Here is a 13,298-nt window from a genome sequence, read left to right on the forward strand (position 1 = left end):
ATGTTTGTATGCATAATACTTTATTTAAATTTTTTAAGATATAATTTTATTGTTACAGTTACGTAAGTAAGGTAATGAGTATATTTCCTATTGAGCAGTTATCCCTTCCTTTGTTTTTCCCCTACCAACCCTTTCTTCCCTACCTCTCCAATTTTCTTTAAATAGCTATAAAAAGGGATTTCAATTCAACATGTCAATATTGCTTCTTCTATTGTTCTCTCCCCATCTATCCTGACCCCACCAACTCCCTTAAGTTACCTAGTTCTGCTGGGCGCTGGTGGTTCATGCCTGTAATCCTAAATACTCTGGAGGCTGAGATCTGTGGATCATGGTTTAAAGCCAGCCCAGGCAGGAAACTCTGTGAGACTCTTATCTCCAGTAAACCACTAGAAAACCAGAAGTGGTGCTGTGGCTCAAGCAGTAGAGTGCTTGCCTTGAGCTGAAGAGAGCAGAGAAAGCACCCAGGCCCAGAGTTCAAGACCCACGACAGACAAAAAAAAAAAAAAAAAAAAAGTTACCTAGTTTCATTTCACATATATACCCTGAGTAAATATTTGACTGCTCACATTTTAACTAATTGTGGCAAATAAGAATGAATAAAAATTAAACTATGACTACAAAATCAACAGAAGAGGTAGATCAATAAGTTAAAGAAGAGTTGTAATGCAAATGATAAAGCACCTGATCCCCAGTACCACACATGCACACACACACAAAGAAGATGTGTTACTTCTTATAATAAATATCTGTATTATAGCAAGATATGACTCTAAAACAATATAATTAAAATTATAGTTTTAATTAAAATAAAATTATAGAAATAAATATAGAAAAAGAATGAAAGAAATAGAAATCATTAAAGAAAATGTTAGAGACTCACAACATAGGAGTGTGAATGTTTTTGTATACTAAAGACCAGAGGTCACAGGGTACCATTTTGGCCAGTTTGTTTTTAAAATGTGATTTACAGTGAATACCTAGTTTTTCTCTGTGATGTTTACACATGCCTTAATTACTGTTCATAAAAATTTTGTTAAAATTTGTTCATAAAAATTTTGCTCATGAATTCCTTTGAAGATCTTTTCATTTGTCCCCATAATGCAAGTCTGTGACCTATTACTTAATTTTCTAAGAAAAAGTATTGAGGTTTCATCATCTTAGAGAACTGGGACAAGCACAGAAATGATATGTAAATGGTATATGCGCATCTAAAAATGGCCTAAGGTAAAGGACAATTTTCATCTTATCACAGCAGTAGCCTTGTGGAAGGTGTCTGTAACATATTAATGGAAAGATTTTATGTTAGTAACATGTCTCTCAAATACTTCTAATCTAGAAACCACTAAGAATCACATGTTTTGTTGAAGACCAGCAAGAGTCAGAGAAATAGTGTGATAGAGGATACAAGGTCTTTCTTTTTCTCTCATTAAATACTACTGTGTGTGTTTGTGTGTATGTGAGAGAGACAGAGAGACTGTGTATACACACACACACACACACGCACGCACGCACATATATATGAAGCAACAATTCCATTTATAAGCATATCCCCTGTAAGTGCTGACACCATTTTTATTAAATGCATGTCAACTACTTAGAATCCCAGGCACACATTCAGGTTCATTTCCTTTCTCCTCAGGCAGTTTCCACAATCCAAAACATTTTCACTTTAACAGTCCTCGCTACTGGTATCATTTAATACATGAGGGTCTACTCCAGTCTACATCAATCTTGCTGATCCTGCAAACACTTATTTTGTTGACACAACACAGTCTAAATCCACAGCTACTAAATGTTCAAAAACTATTCCTTCCTCTAACCTGTTATCAACTGCTAAGGGCAACTTTGCCAGTGTCTCAGTTCCTCAGGGGTCAGATACCAAGTATTTCATGTGATCCTAATCCCTTCTATTTTCACCAGCCCTCTGGTCCATGAACTGTATCCTCCCAAATATAATTGACCCCTTAAATTTAATCATTCTAAAGATGAAAATGCTTACCTGGAAACCACTTTATTTAGACACATTTTTATTTCCTCACTAACAAGAAGTCGTTTGGGGACAGGGGTAGTGGTGGTGGTGCTGGTCCTGAGGCTTGAACTCAGGACCTACATGATGTTCCTGAGTTTTGTTTTGTTATTTTTTTCCTCAAGGTTAGTGTTCTACCACTTGAGCCAGAGCTCTACTTCTGGCTTTTTGGAGGTTAACTGGACATAACAATGTCACAGATTCTCCAGTTCAAGCTAGCTTTGAACTGTGATCCTTAGTTCTCAGCTTTTTGAGTAGCTAGGATTACAGGTATGAACCACCGGTGCTGAGCTAACAAGTAGCCCTTTACCACAACTAAATCTTAACTAACCAGGGAGAAATTTTCCTCAGGAACAAGAAAACTTTTTCAGAATAAAATTTTCTCTTTAATGAAGCCTATATGTCTTTAACTTAGTCTAAATTAAAAAGTACAGTATCTCCTTACCTGATTGGAGTACCTCATGCTCACGTTACGTTGATTCTGTGGTGGGACATAGCGCTGGATAGGATCAATATCTTTAGGACTGATTAACTCATCAGCTGAAAAGAAAAAGAAGAAGGCAATATGCATTATAAAAATATATTAGCACAATACTCTAAACAAATTAGACTTAAGAGATATGTATAGGACACTTCTGTACAAAAGCAGAATATCCATTCTTAGAGCCCACAGAACACCCTCCAGAATGCAGTGTATACTAGGACAGAAAAACCCTGAATAAATACATAAAGAGGTGCTCAGAATGTTCATTCATGCCTGTAATCTCAGAAACTTGAAAAATAGAATTTGGGACACTTGCAGTTCTAGGTAGCCCAGGCAAAAAGTTAGCAAGACACCATCTCAACAAGCTGGGCATCATGGTTCAAAAATATAAACACAGCTATGCACTAGATTTAGGTAGGAGGATCAAGGTCCAAATCTGGCCAACACAAAAAAAAACCACAAAGACATTATTAAAAATAACTTTAAAAACATTAAACATAACTATTTTTTTAGTTCTGGGGTTTGAACTCAGGGTTCTATACTTGCTAGACAGATATTCTACTTCTTGAGTCATGTGTCCAGCTACTTATTTAAAAAATAACTAAAGCAATAAATAGATAAATGAATGTTGAAATAAGGAAAAGTACCTTGTTTTACTATGTGATAAAAATGAGAAGTAACAGTAATTTCAGAAATTCACAAATATATAGAAATTAATAGCTGGGAAGGTGGCTCAGTGGTAGAGCACTGGGAAGGTGACTCAGTGGTAGAGCCTTGCATGCTTGAGGCCCTGGGTTCGATTCCTCAGCACCACATAAGCAGAAAAAAAAAGCCGGAAGTGGCGTTATGGCTCAAGTGGTAGAGCGCTAGCCTTGAGCTGAAGAGCTGAGGGACAGTGCCCAGACCCAGAGATCAGGGCATGACTGGACTCAAAAAAAAAAAAAAAAAGAAATTAAATACTATACTCCTAAATAACCAATAGATCAAGTAAGAAATTTAACAGTAAAATACAAAAGACTTTCAGGAGTAGAGGAACAGTTCAGTGGTACAGCAGTTGCCTAACATATATGTGATCCTATGTCTCTGCTTGGGGAAGGGAGGGGGGCAATTCGAGGGAAGGAGGGAGAGAGAGAACAAGAAGGTGACTTTGATAAGATGAATGAAAATGAAGAAACAATGTATCAAATCATGATCTACTGATAGAGCAATACTGATAGGTAAACAATAGCTCTATATTAAATACAATAAAAATCTGAAATCAACATTCTATCTTTTAAGGTGGTGGGTCAAAAAGAACAAAAAAATCAAAAGAGAAAAAATAACATAGAGCAAAAGTTGATGAAACAGAATATAAAGAAATATCAAGAATATTAATCAACAATAGATCTTGAAAACTTAGAAACGCAGTTGCTAGACCCAAGCCACCTACCGAACACATGGGGAAAATATCACAGAGAAAGAGGGATCATACTCAAATTGTTAAATGATTAATGAAAGAAACATTATTGTGATTCTAAGGATTATAAGAGGATAATTTCAACAAATAAGTGTCCTATGTTGTACAGCATATATAAAAACAGAAAAAAAGTCCTGGAAAGGCACAGACCACCCAAACTGACTCAAGATGGAAAGAAAGTTATAACAGATTTGTAAAAATAAAGTGATTGAAACTTCTCACATGTGTATACATACAAAGGGCCTAGGACCACATGGCTTTACTGGCAAATTCCACCAAATAGTCCACGAAAAAATTTAAATCAAGCTTTCACAAACTTTTTGAACATAAAGAAGACAAAATGTTCTTGAGAAAATATTAGCAAACAAAATCCAGCAATGTATAAAAAGGATTATATAACATGACCAAGAAAGATTTTCCCATGAATGTCAGGATGGCTTAATAATCTTAAATCAATTATTACAACACAGTCTACCAATGGCATAAACGGTAAAAGCTATTACAAGAACATCAACAGACAGAAAAAGTGTTTGATAAGATTTAAGTCTTTTCATAACAAAAAGTGTATCCTACAAACTAGGGAGAACTTCCTCAATCTGATCTATTAAAAAAAACCCCTAAGCTAATATCCAACTCAATAGTGAAAAAATGAATGATTTTCCCCAGAGGTCAGAAACAAGACATACCCATCACTTCTTTCAACATTGTAATTGAGATGCTAGAGAAATTGAGCACGAAAAAATAATAAAGGCATTCAGATTGTCTGAAGCAGTTATAGTAATTAACATAGTGTACTACTGTCAGACATATAGAACAATGGGACTAAAGTGAAAGTGCAGAAATAAAGCAGTACATTTATGACTAATAGATTTTGACAAGAATGGCAAAACAAAAATACCACTTTTTAGAAAAGTAGTACTAAGACAACTGTATATTCAAAAGCAAATGATTCTAAGTGAATCAATTTGTTGTACTGTATAGAGAAACTAAAACTTAGTTAAAAAATTACATGTTAGAGCTAAGAGAAATCTTTTTAAATATATTTTTATTGTAAAGATACTGTACAGAAGGGTTACAGTTACATGAGCAACATGAGTCCATTTCCTATCAAGCATTGTTACTCCCCCCATTGTTTTTCCCCTACCATCCCTTTCTTCCCCACCTCAAATCTTGTGATTTGACTTTATTAAAAATTCAAGCATAACCAAAGAAATGAAATCAACTAGACCTCATCAAAATCACAACTTTTTATTCCTTATAGGTCACTATCAAGAAAGTAAAATGATAGCCTATAGAATGAGAAGACATTGGTAAATCATTATCTTGTAAGGAACTTGTAAGAATAAAGAACTCTTAACAGTTCTATAATAAAAATAAATAAAAAGAAAAAAACCCTCAAAAAAATGAAACATAGAACTACACTATGATCCAGCAATTCTATTCCTTGTCATTTATCCAATAGAGCACAAACAATGATACACTAAAGCCATCACCACAAACATGTTTACTGCAGCATTATTTACCATAGCCAAGATATAGCATCAGCCCAGGTGCCCCTCCATGGACAATGGGTCAAGAAAATCTATCATTCTCATCCACGAAAAAGAATGATACATACATTACTGTACCATTCATAGATAAATGGAAAAGACTTGGAAACAATTATATTAAGAGAAGTAAGCCGGAGAAACACACTTTGCATGGTTTCTCTCTTTTGTGGGAGTTAGAATGTGCCGATACATCTAGAAGTAAACACACTGGGTGGTAATCAAGCAGTTATAAATTAACTGAAGCATAATAGACTCTATGGAGAGTGAAAATTGTGTAAGACTAAGTAAAAGTGCAACAAAACAAGTGCCAGGAAATGGATATATATAAGGGATTGGGGGAAAAGGGAGAAGGGAGAAGAATGAACAAGGGAAATGAATAGAATGTAGGCAAAAATGCCTTGTACATGCCACAGAACTGAGAAAAATAAAGGAAGGGGTGGGCTGGAGGGGTGGCACAGATCAAGATGCATTGTCTACAGAAAATGCTTTATTAAATTGCAGAAAATTTAATATATAACTTAAAAATAAAGAAAAGGGAAAGGGTGGGATGTGAGGAAAGGGGTGGGGTGAGAGGGTGGGTGAGAATGTTAAAAGGGATGATATTGATCAAGAGGCACTGTATTCATAAACTGCTCTGCTGAATGGCAACTCCTTTGTACAACTATTTAAATTAATTTAAACAACTTAAAAATAGCCACAAATGAGGGTGCTAAAAGCTCACTCCTTTAATCCTAGCTACTCCAAAAAGTCCTTGAAACTCTTCAACTAAGCACAGACACACGCACCCACACAGATACACAGACACTCACATAGAAACCACACACAGACACACAGACACACACAGACACACACACAGACACACAGACACACACACACACACACAGACACACACAGACACACACACAGACACACACACACACACACACACACACACACACACACACACACACACACACACACACACACACACACACACACACACACACACACACACACAGAGCCAGAAGTGGAGATGTGACTCAAGTGGTAAAGCACTAGACTTGAGTAAAAAAGCTCAGGGACAGTGTACAGGCCCTGAATTCAAGCCCCAGAATAGCACCAAACAAACAAAACAAAAACCACCTGACTAGATATTAAGTCAGACACAATAGGTTATTTGTTATTTGATTTGGAGCATAGGCATAGGTAGTTAGCATAGCATGATTTGGGGAATAGGCATAGGCATCTAGCATAGGCAAAAGAAAGTAGATTAGGGACTGCTTAGTGCTGAGCCAGGGTAGGGGTGGGGAGAAAACAAAACTAAGAAAGTGATTAAAAGGAAATGGGGAAAGAATGGCATTTGAACTCAAGACCTTATGTTTGCTACGTAGATGCTCAACCACTTGAGCAATTCCAACAGCCCCATCCTCCTTTTAAGAATTTTTCTGACATGGTCAAACCTTATAACTCAGGGTGGTCTCAAATTCACAATTCTCCTGCCTTAGCCTCCTGAGTGTTGATATTACAAATGTGTATCACTACACCCAGCTAGGGTAGCAGTTTCATAAAGATATTGAAAATGTTAAATGCGATGTAATTCTCTACGAACTAAAACCACTGCATTTTAAGCTTTACAAAATATATAAGCCATTTTAAAAAATAAGGTGCACATACTGTTAAGGAAAGAAGCCAGTTAGTTGAGGAGAGATGTGTCTTGACAATAATCGCTAAAAGGCTTCTGAGATAAGTCCCATAGAAAAGTTTTTTTTTTTTTAATGTGGTAATTCTTTTTGCAACTTTTGATAAAAATCCAAGGATAGAGCAATTGTCAATTAAAATAGGAGGGTGAGGGTGAAGGTAGGAGAGAAGGCCTTGAGTCAGTGGTTCTCTGCTATCTTTTCCAACACCTGGGTGACAAACATCGGCAATTGAAGCCATTGTATCTGGGTTTCTCTGAGGCCCTGGAGGGAAGTATGCTTGGAAGAGGAGGTGATGGGAAGTCCTCCTGAAATGTAACTCCACACAATCCTGTAGTATAAGTTAGCAGTATTTATGCAAATTTATACTAGACATATTCTCCAACCCAGCAATTCCACTTCTAGAAAGCAAGGTATGTAAATGCACATGCCAATTAGTAGAAAGGTAACTACAAAAAAGAAAAAAAGCAATGGACTTCTTTTAAAATGAGATAGCACACATTTTTCCTGCACTTAGGAAATGTACTCATTACCTTACTCATGTAACTGTAACCCCTCTGTACTGTATCTTTATATTTTTTAAAAAAGAAATTAAAAAAAGAATTAAGAATTTGGGTTTTTCAAACATAAAAACTTCAAGAGTATTTGCAAAAAGAAACTAATTCTTATTTGTTAGGAAAATTACACAAAATAAAATAGTCTCAGCAGATAATTCACAGAGCAAAATTATGAGTTTTGCAACCCAATTTCCAGTTAGGTTGACTGAGTAATACATACAAAATGAGCCACTTGAAGAAAAAATGTTGATCCTCAACCTAATGTATTATACCAAAGAATTATAAGCATCATATATACATAAACACATGCACACAAACACACACACACATACACACAAATAGATATATTTGACTCAGTTGGTTAAGAGAGAAAGACATTCTGAGAATGAATATTAAATTCCAAGACAAAAATTACTTAGAAAAACACTGACAGATCTGAATCCATAAATGTTTTTAATTTCATTCATTAAAAGGTAGCATAAGCAAACATAAACAAGGTAGAAAAGTATCCATTTTTGTTTTCTTTTTTTGCAGTTTGAACACTTACTTAGGCAGGCATTCTACTGCTGATCAATGCCTCCAGACTTTTCATACAGTACATATTTTTGAGATAGTATTTCTCTCCCTTCTTCCCTGCCTCTCCCCTCTTCCTCTCCCTCTCCTCTGGCTTCTTAGTGGTTAACTGGAGGTAAGAACCTTAGGGCTTTGCCTGCCCAGGTTCACTTTGAATCATGATCTTCAGATTTCAGACTCTTGAGTAGCTAGGAATACAGACATGAGCTACTAGTGTCTCACTTTTTGCCTGGGCCCAAGCCTGCACTGTGATCTTCCTATTTTATGCTTCCCTCTTTAATTGGGATGACAGTTATGTGCCACAGCAGCCAGTGGTTGAGAAAGACTCACAAACTTGTTGGCAGGGCTGGCCTTGAATTCTGATACTTGTAATGTTAGCTTTCTGAGTAGCTAAGATTATAAATGTGTGCCCATGGAGCTTGAGAGAGGTTTTAATATACTTTAATATAATATTCATACACACTGATAAGAAAAGCCATAAAACCAGATTTTAATGAGCAGAGCATATTTAACTACAGGAAAAAAGCCTCAGAAAAGTTATTTTTAGTAGCATATAAACAAAAGCAAGGTGCAATTTAATATCTTAGTAGTTTAGCAATATTTTTCTGGTAGGAATATTTAATGGCATGGATGTTAATGATGATGTAGTACTTTATATATTCCTGAATAAATCAACACACTGTAATGCACTGTGACCATGGGTGAAGTACAAAATTTTTAGGCTTTAGTTCCTTACCTGTATTATATCATAACTGTCTCATAGAGAGCTTAGGTGTATTACTAATAATATTTGTAAAAGGCAGAGCACAGGCAGAATCTGACAAAGTTTGATTTTAATTATTAGCATTTATGATCATATATATATATATATATATGTGTTTGTGTGTGAGAGAGAGAGAGAGAGAGAACCACCTACTAAGATGTTAAACATTACAGTTTCTCATTCAAATTTACTAATTTATTTGGAGGGGGAGTCAGTTTTTACATAAAATTTCTAGCCCTATTAAAAATACAATGGAAATATTTCATTTTGAGAAAACTAGTTAGTTGTATAATAACTTTAAGAAAGAAATTCTTCCTAGGTGAAGCCTGTAGAGTAGAACTACATGTGTTCTCATGATGCTGATAATATTTGCTGTGCACTTTAGGTCACTTAGCAATCACACAACATGATGAAAATGCTCAGAAATTGATGTCTTCATGCTTCAAGTTGCCTGGAGATAGGAAATCTCTTAGCAACAGCCAAATAGAAATATATCTGTACATTCTTATCTATCCATTTTATCTTTAACGGGGTAGAAACAAAACCATGTGCTATCTTGAGTAAGGAGTCAATTGTATTTGAAGTCAAAAGACCAACGAAAATCAAGACTTCTGTTTCATATATCCTCATACTGCTAGGAGGTATTTGAACAATGACTAACTTGAAGCATTTCCAGACTTCAAAAAAAGTGGCTTCTATATTTAAGGTCAGTTCAGCAAGAACCATGGTGTACTGGAATTAGGACGTATTATATCAGAATAATTAGTCTTCTCTCAAAAAAAGAGAGAAGTATGACTTTTAGTTCTCAATATAGAGCTAATAGAAATCACAGTGGCCACAAAAGAGGTGGTTTCTACAAAGACAAACAGAATCAGTGAAGGGAAGAATCGTTAAGCAGTAAGAAAGAAAACATTTTCATAAATTTTGTTCTCATTGTAGTGAATTTTGTGGTTATGGTGGTAGCTGCAAGGTGAACCTAGGAGTATCCAGGACTGCCTGCCTGAAAAGTGCTGTACAAGAATGGTTCTCATATATTATCTCTTAAATTGTAATTAAGTTGAAGGAGGGTAGAGAGAAGGATAAGAAACAGAGGACCAGTTTGTATTTCTCCTAAAATGAATGCTTTATGTACTATTTTATTAATAATCTTTATAACATAAAAATAGGGAAGTTTAAAAACTTCTTCCAGTCACAAAGGAAAGATAGTAGGTGGTAGAACTCATATTCAAACATTGATGGCCAACCACTGACTTTCCCACTATTGTTCAGGAAAGAAAAGGAAGAAAAAGTAAAGAAGTGAAAGTTGAGGAAAAGATGTAAAAGAAAACATAGTAATGTCAGAAAAAGTAGTCTTCATTATAAAATGTTATGGTTTGGATACGTTCGCTTTGATGGAAACCCTTTCTCCTGAATTCAGTTCATTATATGTTACCCAAACACTCAGGAGCCATTGTAATTGTAGTCCACGGAAGCCAGATTATTGCTCAAGCTGGCAGCAGACCATGGTCATGGCATGGATGTTGGCTTCCTGGGCATTCAAAATATGAGTTAATGTGTCATGGAGGCTTTGAGCCAGATTTCTATGGGGGACTAGGAGACCAAACCATGTGTGACAGAATCAGTGTCACTGTAGAAAACACCTGAGAGAGGGATGTATGACACGGTGAAAGTGAAATAAGCTGTGGAGACTTCAAAATATTGAAGATGCCAGGAATGTGAAACATCTGCCAGGAATATCACAGGCAACAAGTGGAGCCAGCCAAAAAGCGAGGGCATAAGGGCTATACCATCAAGGATGTAGGGAGAGGCTTCTCAAATCTGTTGGTGCTCATATTACCCATATGCCCAGGCACTATAGGATTCTGTGTTTGCCTTGATGGGGTTTGGTTTTTGTTTCAATCATTCTTTGAAATGTTCATGGTATTCCCTTTTGGAATTGTGTAGTATTGTATTTGGAAGCATGTACCTTATTATTTATTCATTTATTTAGGCGTGCCATAGTAGCTTTTGAACTCAAGGCTGGTGCTCTACCACTTGAACATGCCTCCACTTCTGGCTTTCTGGTGATTACTCTGAAAGAAGAGTCACATGTACTTTTCTGCCCAGACTGATTTAGAAAATGAACACTCAGATCTCAAGCCTCCTGAGTAGCTAGGACCAGCAACTGGCTTGTTTTTTAAAATTCTTATAGGGGATCTCAGCTAAGAGTTGCCTTGAGTCTTAGAAGAAACATTATTAAACTTAAGTTCTGAGTAATTTTGGAAGTGTTAAGATACATGCTTATAGACCGAATGCATAGTGCATTATGAGATATCTGAGTTTTTAGAGCCAGAGGTGGAATGATATTTTTTGGAGAGGAAGTATCCCTTCAAAAGGCTTGTATATTTCTTTGCCATTCTTATCTCTTCTTCTGAGAAGTATCCCCTTAACTCCTTTGCCCATTTAGTGATTCATTTATTAAGTTTGGGAGGGGTTAGTTTCGTGAGTTCCTTGTATATGTTGGATAATAGGCCTTTGTCTGATATATTGCTGGAAAAGATCTTTTCCAATTGGTTGGCTGTATTTCTAGTTAAGTAACTATGTTCCTAGCTATACAGAAACTTTTTATTTTGATGTAGTCCCACTTGTGTCTGTTGTGCCCCTGGGACTATATTCAAGAAGTTCTTGCCTATACCTGTAAGTTCTAATGTTTCTCCTACTCTCCCTTATAGTAGTTTCAAAGATTTGCATTTGCATTTGTAGAGGTCTTTAATCTATTTTGAATTGATATAACTGCAGGGTGACAAGAAGCAATCAACTTTCAGTTTTCTGCATATGGTTGTCCAGTTTTCCCAATACCAATTGTTAAAGGGCCTATGCATTTTCCACTGCATGTCTTTGACTTCCTTATCAAATGTCAGGTGTATGTGTATCAAGTGTATGGTTTTATTTCTGGGGTCTTCTAATTTATTCCATTAATCTTAAGGTCTATATTTGTGCAAATACCAAACACATGAGGAAGTGCTCATCATCCTTGGCCATAAAGGAAATGCAAATCAAAACAACTCTGAGATTCCATCTCAACCCAGTTAGATGGGCCAATATTTTGAATTTAAACAACAAATCCTGGTGAGAAGTAAAGAAAAAGGATCCCTATTGCACTGCTGGTAATAAAACCACTATGGAAATCAATCTGGAGGTTCCTCAAAAACCTAAACATAGACCTTTCCTATGACCCAGCCATACCACTCCTAGGCATATGGTAAGGATACATGCCACTCCTAGGATATGATAAGGACACCTGCACATTCATGTTCACTGCTGCACTATTCACAATAACCAAGGCATGGAAACAGCCCAGATGCTCCACAATAGATCAGCAGATCCAAAAAATGTGGTACCTGTGTACAGTGGAATTTTACACAATCATTGGAAAGAATTAATTAAGGTTATTTGCAGGGAAATGGATGGAACTAGAAAAAATCATGTTTAGTGAGGTAAGCTAAGATCTGGGAGACAAACAGCATACGTTCTGCCCGATATGCAGAAGTTAGATCTAAAACACACTGGGATATGACAAATAATACAGGATTCTAGGTACTTATATTCAATGAGACCAAAAGAGGATAATCTTAGGAGAGAATCACAAAGGTACAATGCCTAAGTGCCTCTTCATATTTATATAATATACTGAAATGAACTCCTAAGATAGGAAATAAAAGACTTTTTCTAGTTTTTAGGTTTTGATGATTCTGTTTTCTTAACCTTATATATGGTATATTTATGAGCATATCTTCAGAAGGAAAAAGGGAGAAAAGTGCAGCAGTGGAGCTGACTGGACATTAATGAGAGTTAACTATGCAACTTGTGGGTGGAGAGAGGAGGGAAGGACTGGGAGAGAATGAAGGAACAGATGACACTATATGAAAGGAAATGTACTCATCATTACCTGACTCATGTTAATGTAATCCCTCTGAACATCCCTCTATAATAACAATAAAGTAAATGTTAAAAAGGCTCATGTGTTGGGGGTATGATCTGCAGTGGGTGACACTACTTTGGCAGGTTCTGGAACCTTTAAGAAGTGGGGCCTAGCTGGATGAAACAGGCTACTGGGGGCCTGCTTTTGAAGGTTTTACAGTGGATTCCCCCCCCCCCCCGCCCCATTCCTTTCTGTCACAAGGTGAACAGCTTTCCCTTACCATAAGCTGCTGTTGCATGATGTTCTTCTGAG

General features: G+C 36.3%; 1 protein-coding gene across 5 annotated transcripts in view; it reads right to left on the reverse strand.

Moving 5' to 3' along the window:
• Phkb (phosphorylase kinase regulatory subunit beta) overlaps positions 1-13,298 on the reverse strand; it is a 203,936-nt gene that overhangs the window by 88,515 nt on the left and 102,123 nt on the right. For all 5 annotated transcript variants that reach the window (XM_070011934.1, XM_070011937.1, XM_070011933.1 and 2 more), the window contains one exon: positions 2,472-2,566. In XM_070011934.1, the coding sequence (XP_069868035.1) occupies positions 2,472-2,566 (95 nt within the window). The remainder of the gene's footprint in view (positions 1-2,471; positions 2,567-13,298) is intronic.

This window comes from Dipodomys merriami, unplaced genomic scaffold (assembly GCF_024711535.1).
Source record: "Dipodomys merriami isolate MVZ:Mamm:240054 unplaced genomic scaffold, mDipMer1.0.p SCAF_85, whole genome shotgun sequence".
Taxonomy (NCBI): domain Eukaryota; kingdom Metazoa; phylum Chordata; class Mammalia; order Rodentia; family Heteromyidae; genus Dipodomys; species Dipodomys merriami.